The sequence below is a fragment of the Bos taurus genome, chromosome 21, assembly GCF_002263795.3.
Source record: "Bos taurus isolate L1 Dominette 01449 registration number 42190680 breed Hereford chromosome 21, ARS-UCD2.0, whole genome shotgun sequence".
Taxonomy (NCBI): Eukaryota; Metazoa; Chordata; class Mammalia; order Artiodactyla; family Bovidae; genus Bos; species Bos taurus.
Genome location: NC_037348.1, coordinates 64,743,004 through 64,768,619, shown reverse-complemented (window position 1 = coordinate 64,768,619; position 25,616 = coordinate 64,743,004). Strand labels below are relative to the sequence as shown.

The 25,616-nt window shown below is 49.1% G+C and overlaps 1 protein-coding gene and 1 long non-coding RNA gene across 8 annotated transcripts in view; one reads left to right on the top strand and one right to left on the bottom strand.

Moving 5' to 3' along the window:
- Positions 1-25,616, bottom strand: part of EML1 (EMAP like 1) — a 204,739-nt gene that overhangs the window by 139,876 nt on the left and 39,247 nt on the right. For 4 of the 7 annotated variants that reach the window (XM_024982153.2, XM_024982154.2, XM_024982156.2 and 1 more), the window contains exon 1: positions 266-399. The exons of the other annotated variants lie outside the window; for them this stretch is intronic. In XM_024982153.2, coding sequence (XP_024837921.1) covers positions 266-332 — 67 coding nt within the window. In that variant the 5' untranslated portion in view covers positions 333-399. Of the gene's footprint in view, positions 1-265; positions 400-25,616 lie in introns of those variants that run through there. 7 annotated transcript variants of the gene reach the window in all.
- Positions 602-1,969, top strand: LOC112443168 (uncharacterized). The gene is made up of 2 exons (XR_003031472.2): positions 602-1,348; positions 1,569-1,969. It is a non-coding gene; the product is annotated as an uncharacterized lncRNA (long non-coding RNA).

Genomic DNA, 25,616 nt, shown 5'->3' with positions numbered 1-25,616 from the left:
CTCCCTGAGCGCACTGGCCGGAGCCCGGAGCGGGAGCCGGGAGCCGGGAGCAGCGAGCCGCGCCGGGGCGGGGGCGGGGGCGGGGGAGCAGCGAGGCCCGGGCGGCCCGGGGGCTCGGCAGCCCAGCACAATGCGCCCGCGGCGGCGGGAACCGCGCGCCCCTCCGCAGCAACTTTGCGCGGCCTCCCCGGCCGCCCCGGCCTCGCCCCTCGGCCCGCTCCGCGCCGCGGCCCCCCGGCCCGCCCCGGCCGCCGCCCCTCCTCACCGTTGCAGAACTGGAGCAGCGAGGACGTGTCGTACAGGCTGCTGTAGCTCGAGAAGCCGTCCTCCATGCTGAGGCCGCCGGGCAGCGCCCGCTCCCCCGGCCCGGCCACGCCGCCGCCCGATCACCCCCACACTGAGCCGCGCCGAGCCGCGGCCGGCGCTGGCGCTGGGGCCGGCCCTGCCGTGGCGGCGGCCGCCGCCGGTTACCATGGCAACCCCGGGCCCGCCGCCGCGGCCGCGCGAGCCGGGCGCCCGCTCCGCCCGCCAGGGGGCGGCCTCGGCGGGGGGACGTGGCCGGGCGGGGCCGGGGCGGGGCTGGGGCGCTGGGGAGCCGAGGGCGGTGCGCGGCCGGGGCGGGGGGTGCCGCGGCCGGGCCCCGCCTCCCGGCGCGGCCGCCGGCTCCGGGGTTGGGCAGGGGGCGCGCTGGGACAAAGGCGAAGCGGCGGCGGTGGGGGCGCGGGAGGGGGCGCGCGGGGAGCTGGGGAGTCGCACCCCACCCCACCCCCGGCCCCGGCCGGGGCAACCCCTCCTGCGGCCCCGGCGCCCGCGCTCCCCGCAGGCGGCTCCAGGACCAAACATGGACAACTCGCGGGCCCATCTCGGCCGGGTGTCCACGTCGGAGCAGCTCCACTTTTGGCCACGTCCTGCCAGGCGCGCCCCTCTCTCCGCGCGTTCTTCCGCCGCGGCCAGGCCCTGCCTCGAGTGAGAATCGGCGCCGGGCTGGTGACTCGGCTCCAACCGGTGCGGCTTCCCACGTCCAAAAGGAGCCCTCCAGATGTCAGGCTGGAAAGGTCGGGGTCTTTAAGGCGAGCTAAAACATCTCCCGGGGTCCCTCCCACCCCTGATCAGCCCCTGGGGTGGCGGGGAGATTTGTCACATGATACACTTGTTAACTTGTTACAGGACCCATGGAAATCTCTACTTACTCTATCTCAGAGAGACAGGGAGTCGGGACAAAGTACCACAGAAAGAAAGAAACGCACAAATCCACGGGGTTGTAATGTTTCCAGTTCCTGCGCATATGTGCCAGTCACTGACCGTGGACTGAAGTGAAGATGCTCGCACGTGACAAGTGAGAGAGAGTGTGAGTTTGACAATCCTCTGACTTAGTCCGGGAGTTGGCGATGGACAGGGAGGCCTGGCGTGCTGCGATTCATGGGGTCGCAAAGAGTCGGACACGACTGAGAGACTGAACTGGACTGAACTGAACTGACTTTGTCCAGACGGTGTAACATTTTTGCTCCTGGTTACACAGTAGCTACAATTCACTTACGTGTTCAATTCTTACTGGTTTCCGGTTGTAGGTATTAGCTCCTGTGCTGTGCTTGATCTCTCAATCGTGTCCGACTCTTTGCGACCCCACGGACTGTACGCCCCCAGACTCTTCTGTCCATGGGCTTCTCCAGGCAAGAATACTGGAGTGGGCTGTCATGCCCTCCTTCAGGGGAATCTTCCCAACTCAGGGATTGAACCCAGCTCTTGCGCATTGCAGGCGGATTCTTTACTCTCTGAGACTCCAGAGAAGCTCAAGGTTGAACACAAGTAGGTGAAATGAGAACTGAGTAAAAAGTTACTATTAGGAAAACCTGGGGGCCTGGCTGGGGTTCAGAGGTGGATGGGGACCTCTCTTTGCAAAAGCAGAGGGCAGGGGCAGGGATGGGACCCTGCTGCTCTGTGCCTGGCACATAGGTTAGCAGGACTGGCATTAGATGCTGTGGACGGACGGGAAAGGCTGAGCCCCATCCTGGTCAAGGAGACCAGGAACAGAAGCCCACAGGGATTGTTAAGAGGAAAAGTACACTGGGATGGGGATGGAATGGGGTGGGGTGGTGGCATGACCCTCAAGGGCCACAGGTGCTGTGGGTTTAACTGTGACCTGGGGTTGGAAGGACAGGGTTAATGACTGTGGAGGAAGCAAGCAGCAGGGGCTGCTGATAGGCCCTAGGGCTGACCTGCTGTGAGCGGACAGTCTGTATTCAGACAGTGGGGAAATGAGAGTGGCCTGAGCTAAGAGAGAGCCAGCAGAGCGGCCTGAGCCAGACCCGGCAGGAGACAGAGGGAGGCAGGAGGCTTGCACGCCAGCAGGTGGCTGACACCAGCAGTGTTGGAGATGAGCCTGAGTGCTGAAGCTGCAACTCCAATACTTTGGCCACCTGATGCAAAGAGCTGACTCATTGGAAAAGACCCTGATACTGGGAAAGATTGAAGGCAGGAGGAGAAGGGGACGACAGAGGATGAGATGGCTGGATGGCATCACTGACTCGATGGACATGAGTGTGAGCAACCCTGGGAGTTGGTGATGGACAGGGAGGCCTGGCCTGCTGCAGTCCGTGGGGTCACAAAGAGTTGGACACGACTGAGCGACTGAACTGAACTGAACTGAGTGTGAATCAGACCACAAGGGCCAGGGCCTGGAGCTAGAGCACCCCAGGGTGTCTGCAGCTCTCTGGAAAGGAGCACTCAGGGCCCGGACAGTCAGAGGGAAGAAAGAAGCTGAGGGATGGGCCGGAGGGAACCTGCTCTAGGACGATGCAGCTGGAGAGGCAGGAAGGCCAAGCACGGGAGGACAGCAGACCTCCCACTAGAAATGCCCTGTAGCAACTGGGGATGCAGACCAGCTGGCCAGTGAAAGAATGAGAAGTGGGAATTGTCTGCAAAGAGGCTGTGGCAGGAATACTCTAAAGGAGAGGATGGAGGGTGGGAAGGGAGCTGGACAGAGCCTGGGAAAGGGAGGAGAGAAGGAAATTCCGAAGGAGCTGAGAGCCAGGACATCAGCTTAGTGGGCTGTCTCATTAAGCAAAGAGCACAGAAAGTTGCACAGAGGGGGGCCTTTCCACAAGGTTCTCTGCTGGACAAGTCAAGGGGGATGAGCCCAGGCAAAGGGCTTCGATCTGAGGGTAGAGGGTCCCCAGGTGACTTGGAGCATCTTGGTGAAGCAGTGGGGACCGGAGCCGAGCTGCTAGACATCAAAAGGAGAGCACATAGAGACTCCCCTGGTGGCTCAGTGATACAGACTCCACATATCCACTGCAGGGGGCATGGCTTTGATCCCTGGTTGAGGAATGGAGATCCTGCAAGGTACACAGTACAGTCAAAAAATAAAAGGGCTAAAATTTAAAGAGAGAAAAGATGATCAATATTGCCTTTAAATTTCCACTTCAGACAATGCGAAATATGTAAATTCTTTTGATCAGTGTAAATCATTAAGAATGCTCAAAAAAAGAAAAGGAGAATGCTCGTAGATGCACGTTTCAGAACTTTGACAGAGAAAAGAAATAGAGGCCAAATACAGAGGGCAGAGGTGGCAGAAGAGTTACATGAAGCCTCTACCCCGACCCAGTAAGGCCGGACCCTATGCATCCCAAAGGCAGGTGCTGGGGCTTTTTTTGAATTTATTTTTTAACTGGAGGAAAATTGCTTGACAATTGTGTTGGCTTCTGCCATACAGCAATGCAAATCAGTCATAACTTTATATATTGCCTCCCTCCTGGAGAGGGGCTTTTGAAGGCTGGGGCTTTTGAAGGCTGGAACTTAACACAGGTGCACATTTGAACTTGGCGCTTCTGTTTTCTCTTTTCCCATCTTTCTCCCCTTCCAGTCTGACCTTTATACTTTTGCTTCTCCACTTTGAGATTTTATACTTTCGGATACTTTGGATAATTAGTGTTTAGAAACTAATGTGTGGCATTCTCTGGAAAGGAAGGGATAATCATGAATAAATAATTAAAAGATGATTCTCTTTAAGATGGTTAGCATTCCTGATTTATAATGTGAAAGATATGATATCCGGTGGCCCCAAAGCAGAAAGGTTGGGGAGTAAAGAAAATTCAGAAGTGGAACAGGGGAAAAATTGAGCTGGAGATTTTCTTAGAGGATTTTACTTCCGATGGAACAAAATGACAAATAACAAGAACACAGCCCACTGCTCTGAGATGATGAAGATCATTATTACCCTCTTAACCTAGAGTATTCAACTGCTATGGTTTTCCCCTCAATGGTAAAAGCTTACTGTAACAAAAGCAAATTTTAGTATAATCACAAGGACATGCATGTTCAGTCAACTAAGTATAATCTACACAGCATTTTTTAAAGATCTGTGGAGGAAAAAAAAAAGAGAAAGTTCAAGAAAAAAATCTCTGAAAACTTAATTAATAATGTGAGATTTTGCGCCCAAACATCTTAACAGACTGTTATTCCACATCATTTTGAGATAATTTATGGCCCGAGTCCAAAACATATTGTTGTTGTAATAAATGATGTATGCTATCTAGGACAATATAACCATAGCATTCCATGACATTAATAGCAGCATTGGTACAACATGTGAAAAAAGAAAGAAAAATGGGAGCTCTGTAGCCTTTATTCATGGAAAAGTAATAAAGAAAAATTACCCCAAAATGGAGAGCCTGTGCATCTATACTTTAATTCATCATTCCTCCAAAAATAGTTGTACAGTTCTAGACACCATGCTTGGGGTTGGGGATATAGCACCAAAAAACACAGTGCGTTCTAAACTGCAAGTGTTATGAAGTTAAAGTCACATCAGCACTTTGAAACAGAATTAACTATAATTAAAATAAAAGAAAAGAGAAGCAGAAAATTCCATTCTGGGTGTATACCCAAAGAAATTGAAAGCAGGGTCTCAAACAGATGTCTGTACACCCGTGTTTACAGAAGCATCATTCACAACGGCCAAAACGGGGAAGCACCCCATTGTCCATGGATCAAGGAAGAGATAAAATGTGGTCTATCCATACAATGGAATATGATGTACTCGAGAAAGAAAGGAAACTCTGACACATGCTACCACACAGATGAATCTCAAGGACACTATGCTGAGTCAAATAAGCCAGTCACAAAAAGACAAACGCTGGATGATTCTACTTACATGAGGTCCCTGCATGTGTGAGTGCTAAGTCGCTTCAGTTGTGTCTGACTCTTTGTGACCCTATGACCTGCAGCCTGCCAGGCTCCTCTGTGCATGGGATTCTCCAGGCAAAAATCCTAGAGTGGGTTGCCATGCGCCCCTCCAGGGGACCTTCCTGACCCAGGGATCAAACCCACATCTCCTGTGTCTACTGCATTGGCAGGCAGGTTCTTTATCACTAACACCATCTGGGAAGCCCTATATGAGGTCTCCTGCTGCTGCTGCTGCTGCTGCTAAGTCGCTTCAGTCGTGTCCGACTCTCTGCAACCCATAGACGGCAGCCCACCAGGCTTCCCCGTCCCTGGGATTCTCCAGGCAAGAACCCTGGAGTGGGTTGCCATTTCCTTCTCCAATGCATGAAAGTGAAAAGTGAAAGTGAAGTCGCTCAGTCGTGTCCGACTCTAGTGACCCCATGGACTGCAGCCTACCAGGCTCCTCCGTCCATGGGATTTTCTAGGCAAAAGTACAGGAGTGGGGTGCCATTGTCCCCAGAGGAGTCAAATTCATGGAGCCCGAAAGTATCAATAGAATGGTGTGCAGGGGACTGGGGGAGGGGAGTTGGTGTTTAATGGAAACAGAGTTTCCATTTGAGATAATGACAAAGTTCAGGAGATGGCTGGTGGTGATGGCTGTCCAACAGGGCGAATGTACTTAATGCCACCAGACTGTGGACTTCAAAATGCTTAAAACGGCAAATTTTATGTTGTGTATATTTTACTATGAGAAAAAAAAATAAACAAAATGGGAAATATCAGGGTGCCCTGAACATAGTGATAACAAGCGTTTTCCCCTCAAGCGTTGATCTTTACCTGAACTGTCTGTGTGCTGAGCTGGGAGGTAAAGGGTATCTCTCCCTGTGGGTGACATAGAATACTCATACAAATAAATACGTTAGTGCAAAATGTGGTGAATGTGATGAAACAAACCAGAAGGAGGGGTTTCGCATGACTCTGGAGGGTCTGAACTAGACTAAGGAGTGAACGGAGACACAGCAACAGTGGGCAGAGAGCCAGTGGGTGCTGCCTCAGGCAAGTAAGGCTCCTCTGGGGAGCTGGACAGGAGTTGGGGCGGCCTGTACACACAGGGCTTTGGGTTTTAGTCTAAGAGCAAAGAGAAGTTGCCTTTTAGTTAGTGGTTTGGGTTGAATTGTGCCCTTCATCCCCTTTCTGAGCCAAGTCCCTGTTGGTTCAGATGGTAAAGTGTCTGCCTGCAATATGGGAGACCCAGGTTCAGTCCCTGGGCTGGGAAGATCCCCTGGAGAAGGCAATGGCAACCCACTCCAGTACCCTTGCCTGGAAAATCCCATGGGCAGAGGAGCCTGACAGGCTACAGTCCACGGGGTCACAAAGAGTCGGACACGACTGAACGACTTCACTTCCACTTTCCCCCTTCATATGTTGAAATACTAACTGCTGGTGCTTCAGAACGTGACCTTTTTCGGAGACATGGTCCTTACAGAGGCAATCGAGTTAAAACGAGCTCAGGTGGGCCCTGATCCAATAGGACTGGTGTCCTTGTAAGAAGAGGAAGTTAGGACACAGATGCACACACAGGAAAGATGGGGTGAAGCAGACGCAGGGAGGAGACGGCTGTCTCCAAGCTAAGGAGAGAGGCTTGGAGTCCATCCTTCCTTCCCAGCCCTGCCCACACCTTGACTTTGGTCTTCTGGCCTCCGGAAGTGTGAAACCGTGAACTTCTGTTTCTTAAGCCTCCTGGGTATTCCAAAGATTCAGAAAGCCATTCACCACTGATACTAAATTATAACAGATAAATATACTTTCTCATAATAAGACTGTTACTCCATAAAATGAGAGCTAATCACAGATTCCTAACATCGATAAAGAATATTAAACTCCGTGGTCCCCAACCTGCCTGCTGACACTGCAGTACTTTTCTGCAACATCCCTGACAAATGGCCGCTCGGGCCATTTCAGAGTTTACGAGCTTGAATTATTAAAAAGGTGGTTGGCTATTTTTATTCCAAACCATCTTTTCCAAAGTGTCCTGCATCGATCCCACTTCTGCCCCGTCCATTTCATTTCCCCTTGTCCTGAGGCTTCTGTCTGTGCTAACACCGTGTGGCCAGGTTTCCTCACTTCTGCTTACTCCAGGGTTAACTTGCCCAAAGAGGGGTTAGCGATGTCGTTTCATTCTCTGATGCCTGCCCCATGAAGCACACACGTCCCCGCGTGGACTTCCAGTCTGTCGGTGCTCCTGCCGCAAATGCTGTCTTTGGCATCTGACACGAGGCTGCCGCACCATGCACTGGGCAGCCTCTACCCCTGACTCTCACTCATGCCCTGCACTTGAGTGCTCTGGACTTCTGCCCACGCTGTTCCCTAGTCCCTGCCTGCCTGCTGGCAGAGAAGCTGCCCCATCTGGGAGGCCATCGTGGGCCTGCTACACCCCCACCACGTCTCCTGGAACCTGATTGCATCCCTTACGTCAATCCACCTTGTCTTTGAGGAACTTGGGAGTGTGTGTGTGTGTGTGTGTGTGTGTGTGTGTGCATGCGTGTGCGTTCACGTCTCCCAGGAGATTACATGCCTCTGATGCCCATCATGCTTGACACAAGACAAAACGTACTTGGCAGTCGTAAATGTTGAGCGAATGAATGAAGGAATCAATGAACCCTCGAGACAAAATCAGTTTTCTGTTACACACGCTAGACTTGCACATGCTTTGAAGGGAGCGCTCATCTACTCCAGGGTCAAGTTCTCCATTTCTTCCCTGTCCACCATGTGACAGTTTCTAGACCCCTTGTGCGTGTAGATATCCACACCACCTAACTGGACTCCCTTCTCCTGAATCCTTGTACCCAGACCTGGGTACAGTAACCTCAGAGGACTGACCCGAGTGGCCTTTCCCTTATATAACTTGGATATTATGATTCTATTGACACAACTGAAGTTTGTATTGATTTGCTTATTTTTTTTAGCCAGGCTATATGCTGTTGGTTCATATTGAACTTCTGTTCAATATAAACCTATCAGTTCAGTTCAGTCGCTCAGTCGTGTCCGACTCTGCCAGTCTTCGTCAAATGGAATTACTGTTGGGTCTTCTCCAACCTTTACTGAGTTAATTGACATTTTTAAATCTAAAGACGAGATTTATCTTTACCCCTGTAAAATGTCATTTTATTGGTTTCAAGCCATCCTTTTAACCAACCAAAATCTTTTAAACTCTTCTATCTGGCATCTAACACATCAGCATTGGGACAGCAGTGAACGTGCATGGCAAACACATTAAAGTCTCCTTCATCTTCATAATCGATAAACGCATTAGCAGCGCATGGCAGGGGCAGGGCTGGCAGGAGTGAAGCTCTTATGTCAGCCACATCTCACCAGGTGTATCTCCACCGATCTGTTTATTATAAATATTCTGAATGTGTTTGTCCAACCAAATATCGTCACCTAAATATTTGTTCACCCAGCCTATTTTCCCCCATATCATCCTCGGGATTTTGGGAAGGCTCTTTACCGATGCTTTGCACATCCAGCCTGGTAACCCTATGAAAAGAGGGAATGGGTTTGGTTTGCCTCTTCGCAATAACATTTCCTTCCAAGTGAGTTCACACCAGCTTCTCAAAAATCTGTTAAAATTATTGCTCGGAACCCATATTAATATAAAATTTATCATCTCTGTTTTCAAGAACCCAACTTATTCTGCTTTGGGGAAAATCATGACATTTTTCCCTTCCCAGTTTTCTGTGACTCCCATCTGGCCAAATCTGAGACCTTTTGTGGAGACCTGGAGAGGGGATTAGCAGTCACTAAACTTCCCCACCCTCTATCTCTCACCTATCTTGGACCCTTGACAATTTCTCCTAAGGGACTTAAAAAAAAAAACTTTTCCCAGTTTTCAAATTACTCTCCTTATTGGAGAAAAAGAAACCTGCAAAGTCCAAGGTGTGCAGACTGGATTCCAGAGTCCTTCAAGGCCCCCATTCCTCAGTCAATTCATTCTTTAAAAATATATAGAAAAGAAGAAAGGGAAAGTCGCTTAGTCATGTCCGACTCTTTGTGACCCCATGGACTATACAGTCCTTGGAATTCTCCAGGCCAGAATACTGGAGTGGGTAGCCTTTCCCTTCTCCAGGGGATCTTCCCAACCTAGGGATCGAATCTGAGTCTCCTGCATTGCAGGCAGATTCTTTACCAGCTGAGCCACAAGGGAAGCCCAAGAATAATGTGTATTTATTTTGGCCACACTTTACTACCTGTGAGATCTTAGTTCCCTTACCAGAGATCAAACGCAGGCCTTCAGCAGTGGAAACGTGGAGTCCTAACCACTGGATGACCAGGGAAGTCCTTCATTCTGCTTTTCATTCCCCAAACACCCTGCAGGGGTTGGCCCCTGGGCTTCACTTGCGTGGCCTCCTGGAAATGTCCTTCCGCTCAGCCTCTGAGCTCGTACACTGCCCCCCACCCCTCTGTCCGGCCGGAGTCCCTGCCTCCTCCATTGCTAACGGCTGTCAGGACCTTTCATCTGGGCTAAACCAGCCTCCTTTTTGAAGTTCTATAGAAACTGGGCACCCTGGGGACAGGGCTACGGCTCTTCACTCTGCTTTTATGCCTCCTCCTCCAGCAACAATGGCACCCCACTCCAGTCCTCTTGCCTGGAAAATCCCATGGACGGAGGAGCCTGATGGGCTGCAGTCCATGGGGTCGCTAAGGGTCAGATATGACTGAGCGACTTCACTTTCACACATTGGAGAAGGAAATGGCAACCCACTCCAGTGTTCTTGCCTGGAGAGTCCCAGGGACGGGGGAGCCTGGTGGGCTGCCATCTATGGGGTCGCACAGAGTCGGACACGACTGACGTGACTTAGCAGCAGCAGCAGCAGCCTCCAGCAACCAACACGAGTTTTCCTAGTTCTCTCCCCGGCTTCAGCCCTGGCTGGAAGCCTTACAAAGGCACGGTCTCCGTAGCCCGTGAACCCAGCTCCCTGACCACCTATGCACAGACTGTCCCAGACAGACTGGTGAGTGAGTGGTGCCCGACAGACCGCGCTGTGTAAAAACACACAGGCTCGTCAGCGTCGTCATCCTGTCACAGAACTGTTGCCGCAAAGCCATGAACTTCTGAGCCTTTCACAGATAATGGCTCACCATCCAAACGGATATGAAAACTCCTTGTTATCTCAGAAACCTAGGGGGGTTTTCCCTCAGCAGGTTATTTACTCCAAAATGTTCTTAATGATTTACATTGATCAGAAGAATGTACGTATTTTGAAGTCTCTGAAGTGGAAAATGAAAAGCAATGTTGGTTGGTTTTTCTCTTTTAAAAATTGTAGTGCTCTTATTTTAATTATTTATCAGAGTACAGTTGCCGTACTGTATTGAGGAAGTTTCTGTTGCACAGTGAGGTGAATTAGCTCTATGTATATAAATGTGCCCTCCCTCTTGGACCGCCTTCCAACCCCCTGCCTTTTTTTTTTTGGCCTAGCCACACGGCGTGCAGTATCTTATTAGCTCCCCACCCGGGGACTGAACACAGGCGCCTGGCAGTGGAAGCACAGAGTCCCATCCATTGGACCCCCAAGACCCTTCCGGTTTTCTCTTTTTCTAAATGACATTCCATTTGGGAAACTCAGTGTTCAAATCGTCTCTTATCTATACAGTAATGCAAGTACCACTGTGGATGGCAGACGAAATTTCCTTTGAGGCATCTCCACTGAACAATGTCATTTTCAGGAATTTTTTCATTTGCTCCATCATGCTGCCTGTGAGGTTTCATGGCAGTTCTTGGCATAGAGCTGATTAATCACAGAGTAAATAGTCTAATGTTGGAATATTAGAATCACTCATTTCAGGGTGCTGGGGCAGCCGGGTTTATGCTTACGTCCTGGGTCTTCGTCAATAGTCAGTCCCCCTTTGACTCTGAATTATTTTAGTTGGGATGGCAGATTATATTGCCATCCTAGCTAACACGGAAAGATGTAGACTCTATCCATTTAATGCACTGAAAAAAATTAGGAGGTTCGTACAGTTATATTTACTATGCCATCCTAAGCTGCCTCACAGCGTCAAAACTGCAAGAATTAAAGAGAACTTGCCAGAAATCTGAATTATTTATTAGGAAAGTCAAGTAAAAGGCCCTCTTCTGAGGTTTGCCCGGTGTCTTCTCATCACCCCCATTATGGCCTTTTTCATCCTGGTGGCCGAGATACATAATGTTTATTTGCAATTAACAAAGAGTCCTGGAATCCTTGCTAATTTATTTGCCTATGGTCTGCAGACTCTAATTATCCCACTGATTAAGGCAATGGTTTAAAGGGTCTTCTGAGCAGAGATCACTGGTAAGACGTTGTTCCATCACCCCCAGTTATGGGCTTGCTCATTGCACTCATTTTTTAAAAAAGAATGAAGTGTGAGTTGACTTACAGTGTTGTGCTTCTGGTGTACAGCAAAGTGACTCAGTATATGTGTGTGTGTGTGTGTGTGTGTGTGTGTGTGTGTATTTATCGTTTAGTTGTTAAGTCGTGTCCAACTCTTGTGATCCCATAGACTATAGCCCGCCAGGTTCCTCTATCCATGGAATTGTCCAGGCAAGAATACTGGAGTGAGTAGCCACTCCCTTCTCCAGGGAATCTTCCCGAGCCAGGAATCAAACTCGAGTCTCCTGCCTTGGCAGGCATATGTTCTTTAGCCTCGAGCCACCTGCGAAGCCCTATGGTTTATTACAAGATATTTAATATCGTCCCCTGTGTGTTCTGATCACAGGTGTTTGCCTGGTGCTGACTCTTGGCTCACTCATTTGCACATGCTGAGTGCCTGCTCTGTGCCAGGAACAGGGGGCCCAAAGGAGACTAGAGCAATGCCTGTCTCCTGAGGGCCTCGTGGTCCGGGAGGGGAGGAAACACACAGGAACACACAGGTGGGGACCAGGCACGCAGGAGCCCACTGGGGGAGAGAGCCAGTGCTGTCCATGCATCAGTGACTGTCCACGCCACAGGCCTGTGGGGAGGTGGCAGTGCCTCAGTGTTATCTGCAGGGGAATCCCGCGTGAGCAGAAGGGCAGGTGAGAGCCAGGCTTTGAATCTGGCCTTGTCATGCCCCAAACCTTACTCTGCAGCTCTGAACTACCACCTCTGCAGCTGAGGATGGGCTAAGAGAGCCTGGGGGAAGGAGGGAAGATTTACCTAAGAATAAAAACTGATGACCTGGTTGGGGACAGGAAGGAACACCTCAAGATAGGATGGGGCCACGGACCTCATCCCGTGCGGAGCAGTCCCTGGATTCATGTACCAACAGGACATGTTCAGAAAGTGTTCGCTGCTTGGGCTGGGGATGAGGGAAGGCACAAGGGTTACTGAACCCCCCTCCGGGGGCCAGGGCATGTGGAGAAGGAATCCCGGGTTGGGGCTGGTGGATGGGATTAGAGCTCTAGCTTTGACGGATCTGAGAGCTGAAATAATTGGAGAGGGAGACGGCGAGTCATCTAGGTTAAGGGGCTAGAAACGCACACCCAGTGTGTCTGAGAAGTGATGAACCATCTAGCTCTGTTCAAGTCAAGGATGGGACGAGGAGGTCGGGCAGGAGGGGTCAGGCATTGCGGAGGGCCTGGGACCCCCTGCTAAAGGGTTGGACTTGGCCCATGAACAATGGGGAGTCCCTTGGAAGCCTCACAATGAGGCTGTGCTTCAGGACGATGGACAGAGTAGTGCATGTGAACGGAACCAGAAATCGCAAGAACAGACTAGCGGCTGCGGGCATAGCTCTAGGGGAGATGGTGAGAGTCGGTACGGCCAGCACCCGCCTCCCAGGTGGGTGGCGAATTGGCTGGTTGGACCAGGTTACAGACACAGAAGATACCCAGGGAGGGTCTCAGTCTGAGGGGATGGAGTGGAGGGCGGAGTGGGATGTTGAGAAGAGGGGTGAGTGCCCATTTCCTTCTTCAGCAGATCTTCCCGTCCCAGGGATCAAATCCACGTCTCCTGCCTTCGCAGGCAGATTCTTTACTGCTGAGCCACGAGGGAAGACTGCATGTACTACCAGGTTATGGACACAGGAGAACAAGGGAGGGTCTCACTCCGAGAGGATGGAGTGGAGGGTGGAGGGGGAGGTCCAGAAGAGGGCTGAGTGCAGGGAGAAGACCATGACCTTGGCAACGAGGGTGGGTTTGGGGATGCAGAGGCTGGAAGGGTGAGCAGTGGCAAGGCCTCAAGACCAGCAGTGACCAGGAAACAGTCAGTCAGACTGGGAAAGGAGCAAAGAGCTGGAAACCCTGCCCCATGGGGCAGCATGGTCAGGAGGGGCCTTCTCAGGACGGGAGGAGCCAGCGTGGATGACAGGAAGGACGGGGCAGAGGAGGGGTGACGTGAAAGAGAAGGTCGCTCAGTCGTGTCCGACTCTTTGCAATCCCAGGACTATACAGTCCATGGAATTCTCCAGGCCAGAATACTGCAGTGGGTAGCCTTTCCCTTCTCCAGGGGATCGTCCCTACCCAGGAATTGAACCGGGGTCTCCCTCATTGCAGGCAGATTCTTTACCAGCTGAGCCACAAGGGAAGCCCAAGAATACTGGAGTGGGTAGCCTATCTCTTGTCCAGGGGATCTTCCAACCCTAGGGATCGAACCCAGGTCTCCCACATTGCAGGCGGACTGGGGCTTCTCTGATAACTCAGCTGGTAAAGAATCCACCTACAATTGGGCTTCCCTGGTGGCTCACCTGGTAAAGAGGAAGGGGAGTTGGTGACAATTCAAGGAGAAGGAAGATGGCGGCTGGAACAGACTTCCAAAGGAAACTGTCTATGGGGAGGAGAGGTTGGGGGGAGGGGTGGTCACCTGGGAAAGAAGGAGGGATTGCACGTCTTCTGGGAAGAGGGTCAGAGGATGACAGGGGCAAGATGCCGCAGAAAATGCGAGGTTTCATTCATTTGTCAACAAATCTTTGTTGGCAACATGATCATCCTGGTAAGGATGTCCTAACAGTGACTTTGCAGGGAAAAACAGCAGAGCACACGAGCCAGTCTCCATGGTTTGCTGCCAACCACATGCCCACGGAGCAGAGGACAGAAGAGGACACACCCTCAGGCCAGCTTCGCAGGCTGGGAAACAAGCAGAGCAGAAGTACGATTTTGTCTGCTCCAAACAAGCTGAAACTGAAGCCAGCAGGCTGGGGGCCACCAAGGAGCACCCCGCGTCCCCCAAGAGAGCCCCCAAAGATTCAGGAACCGATAGCACCACTATGGAAGTGGAGACACAGGAGAGGCTGAAATTAGGAGGGTTGACCGAAAGTCTGCAGAAGCAGCTCTGGACTGAATTGTGTTCTCCTAGATTCCTATGCGAAAGCCCCAACCTGCAAGCAACTGCATTTGGGGTTAGGGCTTCTGTGTGCTCAGTCGTGTCTGACTCAACAACACCATGGACTGGACTATGGCCCTCCAGGCTCCTCTGTCCCTGGGATTTTGATTCTCTCAGCAACAATATTGGAGTGGGTAGCCATTCAGATATTCTTCTCCAGGGGATCTTCCCAACCCAGGGACTGAACCCTAGTCTCCGATATTGCAAGCAAATTTCCACTGAGCTACCTGGGAAGTCGGTTAGGGCTTCTAGGAGGTAATTAAGATTCCATCCGTACTAAGTTGCTTCAGTCCTGTCCGACTCTTTGCAACCCCGTGGACTGTAGCCCACCGGGCTCCTCTGTCCATGGGATTTCCCAGGCAAACACACTGGAGTGGGTTGCCATTTCCTCCTCCAAGGGGTATTCCTGATTCAGGGATTGAACCCACGTCTCCTGTATCTCCTGCATTGGCAAGAAGGTTCTTTACCACTGGTGCCACCTAGGAAGCCCCAAGGGGACGCTGTGGCTGCATGGGCTGGAATTAAACGAGGTCATAAGGGTGGGGCTAATCTGATAGGATTGGTGGCTTTCTCCCTCCCCCAGGTCACAGACTTCCACGCTCCAAGACTGCAAGAGACAAGTGTCTGATGTTTAAGCCCCAGTGTGTCATATTTTGCCATGGCAGCCTGCAGCGACTAATACAGCAACAGATCCCTCCCCAATCTCCTTCCTTTCCCTGTAGAAGACTGGAGATTTAATCTCGGAAACCAGTGAATGACGGGGTTTTCCCCACAAATGGATAACCAGAAGGGAAGATTCTGAAGATGAAGAACACATGATGGCCTAAGGCTGAACGGTAAGACCTCCCCCAGCCCCTTCCCACCCTCAGCTCCTGCATCCTGGCAGCCCACTGTCTGCTGTCCAGGCCAGAGTGTGGAAGACCCTTCTTTAGGGACCATGACAACCTCCTGGGGAAAGACCTGGAGGGAGAGAAGGGTCAGGAGTCACAGTTGTTGACAAGTCCTCCCATGGACAAATCTCATCTGTGGACTCAGCTTCCTGCAGCTTTTGAATGTTCATCTCTAACATTTGAATGGGGAACCAAGAATCTCTAAACAGCTAAGAAAATGTACAAGGAAGAAAGGGCAGGGGAATAAGAGGAAAGGGACAATGCAGAGAATAGAAGGAAATAAAATAATCACCAGCGTCCTCAAAGGTTGAAGTGACTGCAGCCATAAAACAAGGACAAGAGGCTAAAGTTAGATGATAAGAATGGGTATTGGGAAATTTAAAATATGGTAGAAATAAAATCTCCACAGAAGAGTCTAAAACAGGATTAAGGACTTCCCTGATGGCTCAGTGGTAAAGAATCTGCCTGCCAATGCAGGGGACATGGGTTCGGTTCCTGGTCCGGGAAGATCCACGTGTCATGAAGCAAAGCAGCTTGTGAGCTGCAGCTACTGAAGCCCGTGTGCCTGGAGCCTACGCTCCACAACGAGAGAAGCCACGGCAATGAGAAGCCCGTGGACTGCAACAAAGAGCAGTCCCCACTCGCTGCAACCAGAGAAAAGCCATGCAGCAAGGAAGACCCAGTGCAGTCATAAATAAACACATTAACTAATTTAATTTAATGGAGCATGATATATGCAGGCTTCCGTGATGGCTCAGACAGTAACAAATCTGCCTACAATGGAGCAGAGCCAAGTTTGATCCCTGGGTTGGGAAGATCCCCTGGAGAAGGAAATGGCAACCCACTCCAGTATCTTTGTCTGAAAAATCCCATGGACAGAGGAGCTTGGGAGGCTACAGTCCAAAGGGTCGCAAGTCAGATATGACTGAGCAACTAACATACACAAGATATACACACTACTATATACAGAGAGAGAACCAAGAAGGACCTACTGTATAGCACAGGGAACTATACTCAATATTTTCTAACAATCTGTAAGGGAAAAAAAATCTGAAAAATAATATATAAATACATATACACAAATATAACCTAATCACTGTGCTGTATACCTGAAAGTAATATGACATTATAAATCACTTATATGTCAGTGAAAAGAAATAAATAACAATAAAACACAAATCTACCTGAAAAATAGAATAAAAAGACAAAGCAATATAGAATATAGGAGAAAAGTTCAACAGTCATATCGGGAAGTACAGTGTCTGACTAATAGGAGTTTCAGAAAGCACCAGTGAAGAAAATGGAGGGAAATCCTCAAATAAATAACTCAAGAAAAACTCCCAGGACAAAGGGACATGAATCCCTGCACTGAAAGAGCAAGCTATGTTCTCAGTGCGATGAAGAGAGAACCAAGCAGGAAAATTTCTCTCTCTATTTTAGAACGCTGGAGATAAAGGGAACATTCAAAAAGCTCCCAGAGAGAAACAACAGGTCTTGGACAAAAGGGTTAAGAATTAGAATGAAACTGGATTTCTCAACAGCAATAAGAGGAGCTGGAAAACAATGTACTTAGTCACTCAGTCATGTCCGACTCTGAGACCCCATGGACTGCAGCCTGCCACCTGTCCATGGGGATTCTCCAGGCAAGAATACTGGAGTGGGGAGCCAATCTCCTCCAGGGTATCTTTCCAACCCTGGATCAAACCCAGGGCTCCTGCCTTACAGGCAGATTCTTTACAGACAGCCACCAGGGAAGCCCCAAGAATACTGGAGTGGGTAACCTATCCCTTCTCCAGGGGATCTTCCTGGAGACCCAGGAATCTAACCAGGGTCTCCTGCATTGCAGGCAGATTCTTTACCACTTGAGCTACCAGGGAAACCCAGAAAACAATAAGGAAATATAAGAAAGTAAATTTTAGGGGAAACTTGATTTCAACCTATAATTTCAAACCACTCAACCAAGCATGTGAGTAGAATAAAGGTATTCTCAGCCATACAAGTTCTCAAAAACTTAGGTACCGTGTGTCCCGTTCCTCAGGAAGCTACTGAAGGGTGTGCGCCACCAAAATGAGGGCGTCGCAAAGAATGAAGAGCTCATGAGCTCCAGGACACAAGGAACCCAGGAAAGAGGTAAAAGGAACCTCCACGAAAACAGGTTGAGAGATCCTAAGACATCACTTGTGCTGTCGACAGTAATAATTGTGCTACTGGGCAGCCAGTCAGATTGCAGCCAGGAGACAAAGGCTCTGCAGAAAGGCTGCCAAGAAGATGAAACTGGGAGCTATCGAAAGGAGATTCACACTTAAGCCAGAGTACTTGGGATGACTTAGTGACAGGCACAAGGAAAACAGAAGACTCACTCCAGGACAACCAAAAATTGTAGAGGAAAGTAAATTCAATCAAATGGTGTACGGCTTAACCATGAATAGTGTTCCACAGTCCTAATAATATAACACATAACAATTAAATTAAAAATGATGACATAGCTGTATTGGAAAGATGGGGAGGAGTATGTGTGGGTGTACAGTGAGTGATGGAAAAGAGAAGTAGGTCTTCATCTTCCGTGGTGGGAAGTAAATAGATAACAAATTCCTGAAATCCCCGAACCTGGAAAAATCAGGAAGCCTCTGTATACCCGTGTTATTTCAAGAAAGATAAATACATTCCAAAAGGAATGGATGAAATATTTGGGAGGGACAGTTGATTCTGGAAAGTGGGAATGGCACAGGGAATAAGGGAAGGTAACTGCTATTTTTTTTTATTAAGCCGTGTAGACCTGCTTGATTTTTAAAAATCTGTGCATCATGACTTTAATAAATTTAAATTAAGTTTAAAATTATATGTATATCTTAAAGCAAATTCTTGAGCTTCAATTTATTTATCTGTTCCTTTTTCCCCACACAAAATAGTCTTTTTATTTTTAGTTATCTTTTATCAAGGCCTTCATTTATTCATTCAATCAAACAAATGTATATTGGGTCTTTTTTTTTTGCTATTCAGAAACACAATTTATTCCTTGGCTTTGGAACATTTTTGACATTTAACCCAATAGGGTAAAACTGTCTCTTGCTGATTTGCTCTTCAGTTCATTTGTTCGTTGGTTCATTCATTCATTCACTCTACAGACATTTCCTGTGGGCCTTCTTCGGGAGGTCAGGTGCCGTGCCAGATAAAGACAAGGTCTCAATTTCTGCCCTTAAAGGCCCTTCTCTTTTTATAAGAAACACTTCAAAGAGGTTAGAGATTTATGGGCCTTTGCAGTTTGTTTTGCATATATGATGGGTTTCTGAAGAACTCTAAATTCTACATTTGTAAATCACTTGAAATCTTGGGCGAATGTATGGCTGGAGCTTGCTATTTAAATCTTTCGGGGGAAAAAAATCCTGCATAATATACGTGTAAACTCGTATTTTCATATATTGGCCAGTCTGGTGGGAAATAGATGTGGCAGCAGGAAAGGTAATTTGAGAACGAATTTATGGGTGATGTTATTGCCGTTTGGCAAGAAGGGAATTCATTTATGACCGATATTACTAATGACAACAAATGAGAATTCATCTCTATTCCATACACTGAGCCGTGGTCCTTAATTGCATCATTATGTGCATCCTATTAAAAACTAACCATACCCCATAAATGGGATGCTAACATGTTCAGCTTTACATCATTGAGATTCTGCATGGATTAAGTTCATAAGTTTTTCATCGTCTCCTCTATAACAGATATGCTTGCTGCCTTTCAGCGTCATTGATGGGAGCAGAGAGGAACACCTCTTCTATACATTTAATAAAGGAACAGCTGTGTTACCTGCTAAGATTTTATTTTTGCCTGTAGGACATTTTATTGCACCAAATTAGAGAAGCAGTAAAACATTCTTAAAAGATAGCCATCGTTTGGAAAAACCATCTGTTTTAGTTGGAAGAGTATACACAGAAACCATACCATGAAAATTTGCTGCTGAAAATGCTCTTTCTCCCAAATGTTACTTTTGTGCTATGACTATTTATAATGTCCTGGATGAATCTCCAAAATGTTTTATTCAAAGTCCCTGTTGCTCTCCCAAGACTGCCATTATGTGGGAAAGAGAAGAGGGTTAATGAGTTCCACTCGAGTGTTAGGCATGCCTTTCAAATTGGAACAAAAATCATCCCAGAGTAATGAAGACATCTTTTCCACCTGGTGGTCAGACTGCCCGCTGAAGTGCAGTTCTGATCCTGTTACTGCTCAGCTCAGAGGTCCCCTGTGACCCCCCACTGCCTGCTGAGTGAAGAGCCAGGGGCCAGGCCAGCCTTCCCTGTGCGGGATCTCGCACATGTGTCCAGGCCTCACATCACTAGCCTGTGAAATGGACCTATTCTCTAGATACCAAGCTGCTCAGTCCCATCCCAGCCTCTGTGCTGTCCCTTCTCTTTGTTCCCTGCTAGGGACTGGACTGTGTCTTCCGGCATTTCCAGGTCATAGCTCTAATCCCCCCTGGTGACTTATTTGGGGACAGAGCCTGAGAAGAGGTAATGAAAGTTCAACGGGGTCATCAGGCCCTCCTCTGATAGGGTCTGTGTCCTTCTAGAAAGAGAAGCCTTCGTGGGACTTGCCTGGTGTCCCTGGTGGTTGGGGCTTCACCTCCCAATGTGGGGGAGGCGGGTTTGATGCCTGGTCAGGGACCCAGGAGCCCACATGGCTTGCGGCTGAAAAACATAAAACAGAAACAGTCCCCTCGGCACCTAGTACTGTCCGGGGGACCCTAGCCCCTCCAGACCTTGCCTCCTCTTCCCAGGGGGCTGTGCACTCCCGGAGGACAGACTCACTCCCTCTGGAATCTCTGGATTTAGAAAATAGGTTTAACATGAAAACACAGGTTCCTGTAACTTTTCAAGAAGGCTCTGGTGCTCTGCCTCCGTGTCTCGGGCCATGTGCCAGCAAACTGCGTTCCTAATTATCCAACAGTATTAAATGCAAAGTGTGTGTCAGTATGAAGAGGAGAACCACCTCTTTTTTGGTATCTTGTAACCAGAAAACCTCTTTAGGATCACTGGACTAGTTTCCATTTTAAGCTAATTAGTAAATTGCATTTTTGGCTCTTTGGCTAGGTTAAATTTAGCTCATCTTTTCCCTTCAAGTCAAGCTGTCAGTGGGATCTTTGCAATTAAAATTTTCACTCTCAACTTTCTTTCCCATTCGGTGGGAGGAGGTTGGCAATGCACCCCGTCTTCCCGTCCTTCTTCCCTTCAGCTTCTCCCCAACCTGGGCCATCTCATGCATGCAGCCAGATGGCTACCCACTCCTCCACTTGCTGGCCGCCCGTGAACAGGGCTGACATCCCTAGGTCATCCCCACCAGCAGGCAGGGCACATGCCTGGGGCTGCAGACCAGCCTCAGTCATGCATCAGACCCCAAAGCGTTATTAAAAATACACGGTAACCGGCAGATAGTTAGTGGGAAAGCTGTCATAAAGCACAGGAAGATCAGTTCGTGCACTGTGATGACCTAGAGGGGTGGCGAAGAGGGTGGCTGGGAAGGAGGTCCGAGAGATGGGACACGTGTATACATATAGCTAATACATCTCACGGCACAGCAGAAACCAACACAGCATTGTAAAGCAAGGACACCCCCAATAAAAGCATATGCCTCCCCCTAAGACCACGAGCAGGAGCCTGGAGGCCCCCCAGTATGCAGGGCAGGAGCCCCTTTGCTGCTGGACATGGGCAGCTGAGGGGTCCCAGGGGAGGAGGCTGGGGGCAGGAGGAAGGGATGCCATAAGCAGAGGATGAGGGCTGGGACTATGCTGCAGAAATATCTGAATCTTCCAACAAATGCCAAGGCCTATCCAGGGTGTGCCCACTGATGCTGGGCCCTGCCCAGCCCCAAGGATGCCCGAGGAGGTCATGGCAAGGGGCCCGGTGAGTTCATGTAGATGTCACAAGCCCACCCCACACGGCCGTCTCTGAGACCCCCGCTAGAATTCTACTCTCTCATCTCCAGGCCCTCAGCTCTTGGCCTGGAACTCCACTTCCCTCCCTCCCACCCCATCAGCCCTAGAACCCCACAGAGGGCTCTTCCACAGCTGCCCCCCTACCCAGGTGCATTTCAGAAGCCCCGTGCCCCAGCCTCTCAGCAGAATGGCCTGAGAGTCGGAGTGCGGGGAGCTCTCACCCAGCCTCCGTTGGGCAGAAGATAGACACCAGGCCAGTTCCTCCCAGGGCGAGCAGCTGCTGCCCCTCCTCCAGTGGAGACAGGGCTTCACGGCCCAGCCTTATGAGCGCAGGGCTCGCATCTGACTCCTCTCGTGGTCATTAAGGAAGATGGGCTGGCGATTTCCAAGAAGAGAGGAGGAGGGCTCCATTATGCGGGCACTAATGCCTCTCGGGTCTCCTGCGCTGCTCCGGGGAGCAGGCGGGGTGCGTGCAGGGGCCCGGCTGGTTCCTCTTCCCATCCACCCTCTGTTCTCTGCGCATCTGGGTGATGGCAAGTAGGGCGGAGGAAGCCCCCCCAGGGGACCGGCTACGGTGAGTGAAATGAGCTCTGTGGCCTGGGGAGTCTATGGAGCAGAGAAGGAATCGGGGAACAAGCGCCTGCATCTTTGCAGTCAGAGCCACTTGGAATTAGCGGAGAAGTACCTATGCCAAACTGCAAAGCGTTTGTTCCCTCCCAGGTGTGGGACCCTGGGTGAATGCCCAACCCTGTCTGGCCGACACAGGAGGGAGGTGGGTTCCAGAACGGGCCTCCCGTGGTCCCGGCTAGATCTAGAGCTCTCAAGCACCTATCCTTGGAATGATGTGGAAGGTATGGAGTGAGGTTTCCACAGCAGGAAGGGAATTTAATTTCAAGACTTTGCCTTATTCTGTGATTGTCCAGCTGACATTTTTCTAACCTTTAGTTTATGATGGCTAGAGTAGATGTCACTATTTTTAAATTTCCTTATTCAGCAAGATGGCCAGAGATGTATGAAGTCTGTGAGTCACGTTTAGCAGGAGTTCTGGGTCCTAAAGGACTCACACTGCAGGCTTTGGTCACAATAGCCCTGGTGGGGTGTGCAGGGGGAGGAGACACAAGTGTCCCCCCTTATCTGTGGGGACAGCATCATGAGCACCCTGCTCATAGTATGCTCAGGACACAGAGCTTCTAAACCTCGGGCAGGAGACTGAGACGCTCTTGTGTTTTATTTGCTCGATGAGCTCTTACAGTAGGAGCCCCTGCTCCTGTCCGTCAGGCGTCAGGGCAGAGCGGGTCAGACGGGATCATGACCCCCTTGTGGGTCACAAGATCAATTTAGTGGAGGACTGAGAGCAGCCTTTTTTAAATGAGAGACTGTGAAGCAGAACAGAAATTATCAGAGTAAATCATCTGTAGGAATGTAGTAGGTAAATATTAATCCATGAAACTTATGTTTCAAATATACATATTCAAATATTTTAAAACACGTATACAGATATTCTGCTTCTGTGTGGAGGAGTAAATTGCTCACACACCAAGCATCCTACGGACAACGCGTACGAATCCACAAAGTGTGGACAATATAACAGAAACTACAGAGCCCCAGAGGGTAAACATAAGCAGAAAGGTCTTGGGGCAGTGTCAAAACTCAGAAGAACCAACCCACAAGAGTTACGCTTCCCGTTTTTGTGGCTTTGCCCTGAGGGCGTCTACCACATTTGTGGTGGGCGCGCAAGGCAACTACATTCCAGTGGGAGGCCTACTGTCCTCGTGGACATGGGAGCTGGGAGAAGGAGACATAGCCAGCCCGAGTCCCTGGAGAGCTGGCAGGAGCCCCATGATGCAGAGAGCTGGAGAAGTAGGAACCCAGAGTTCGTGTGTAGACCCCTGCCCGAGTCTCTGGCGGATCCCCAGGCCACACGTGCGCATGGCAGACTAAAAGCAGTCTCAGCTGAGAACGGAGCCCACCCCCCACTACAAATGTCATAGAGAGCAAAGTTTGGGCCTGGCCAAATTAATTCCCTACTGACACAAAAACATCAGCTTTCTTCAAAACAATATCACAGAATCCAGTTTCCACAACACAACATTCACACTGTCCACGACACGATCCAAAATTATCCTTCATATGAAGGCTCATTTTCAAGAATAAAGTCAGTCAATAGATACCGACCCTGAAATGAGCCAGATACTATAATTGTTAGACAAGAACTTCAAGCAGCTATGACAATAGTGAGGTAAAATACATCTTAATAAAAAATATTTGACATCCGAACCCTAACCCTATCACTTTCTCTCAGTCAAGACGTATAATATATAAAAATGAACCACTTGGTAGCATTATTCATGATAGCCAAAAGTAGAAACTATCCAAATGTCTATCAACTGATGAGGAAACAAGATGCGGTCTAACCAAACAGTGGAATAGTATTCTGCCATGAAAAGGAACGAAGTGCTGATACATGCTACAACATGGACGGACCTTGAAAGCATGAAGAGAAAGACGTCATTCATACAGACCACACAGCGTGACTCCATTAGTAGGAAATTTCCAGAACAGGAAAACCTATAAAGACAGAAATTAGATCAGATATTGCCAGGAGCTGAGAAGGGGAAATGGGGACTAAATGCTAGTGGGCATTGGATTTACTTGGGAGTAAAGCCATGGTTTGGGAATTATATGCTGGTGATGATCGCACAGCTTTGTGAATGTACAAAAAACCCACTGAATTATATATGCTCAAAATCCTTCAAGTGAGGCTTCAACAGTACATGAACCCAGAACTTCCAGATGTACAAGCTGGATTTAGAAAAGGCAGAGGAACCAGAGATCAAACTGCCAATATCCACTGGATCATAGAAAAAGCAAGGGAAATCCAGAAAACATCTACTACTGCTTCATTACGCTAAAGCCTTTGACTGTGTGGATCACAACAAACTGGAAAATTCTTAAAGAGGTGGGAATACCAGACCATCTTGCCTGCTTCCTGAGAAACCTGTATGCAGGTCAGGAGGTAATAGTTAGAACCAGACATGGAACAAAGCACTGCTTCCAAACGGAAACAAGTACATCAAGGCTGTATGTTGTCACCCTGCTTATTTAACTTATATGCAAAGTCCTGGGCTAGATGAAACCCAAGCTGGAGTCAAGATTGCCGGGAGAAATATCAATAACCTAAGATATGCAGATGACACCACCCTTATGGCAGAAAGCGAAGAAGAACTAAAGAGACTCTTGATGAAGGTGAAAGAGGAGAGTGAAAAAGCTGACTTAAAACTCAACATTCAAAAAATGAAGATCATGGCATCCGGTCCCATCACTTCATGGCAAATGGATGGGCAAACAATGGAAACAGTGACAGACTTTATTTTCTAGGGCTCCAGAATCACTGCAGACTGTGACCACAGACTTGAAATTAAAAGATGCTTGCTTCTTGAAAGAAAAGCTATGACAAACTTAGCGTATTAAAAAGCAGAAACTCACTTTGCTGACAAAGGTCTGTATAGTCAAAGCCATGGTTTATCCAGTAGTCAGGTACAGATGTGAGAGTTGGACCATAAAGAAGGCTGAGCACCAAAGAGTTGATGCTTTTGAACTGTGGGGCTGGAGAAGTCTTGGGAATCCCTTGGACAGCAAAGATATCAAACCAGTCAATCCTCAAGGAAATCAACCCTGAATTTCACTGGAAGGACTGATGCTGAAGCTGAAGCTCCAATACTTTGACCATCTGATGTGAAGAGCTGATTGGAAAAGACCCTGATGACAGGAAAGATTGAGGGCAGAAGGAGAAGGAGGTGACAGAGGATGAGATGGTTGGATGGCATCATTGACTCAATGGACATGAGTTTGAGCAAACTGGGAGACAGTGAAGGACAGGGAAGGCTGGCATGCTGCAGTCCATGGGGTCACAGAGTCAGACATGACTTGCTGATTGAACAATAACAACTATTTGGCACATACACAGTTATTATTGTCTGAATCATAGACCCTTAAAATTCAACATCTAGTAGATGAAACATACACAGATCATGATACTAACAATGGAAATTGCTATGAGGAAGACTAGGAAAGGGAGAGAATTAATGTTTGCTGAATATCCACTATGTGCCAGGCCCTGTGCTCAACATACTACCCAGTTACATAATTCTTGTTACTTGGCCAGGTCTATTATCATCCCATTTTACAGATGGGGAAGCTGAGGCCCAGGGAGGTAAAATTCCTGGGTTAGTGTCAGAACTGGAATTTGAACCAGCCCTGATGCCTACAAAATGACCATAGGAGGACAGAGAAGGTAAT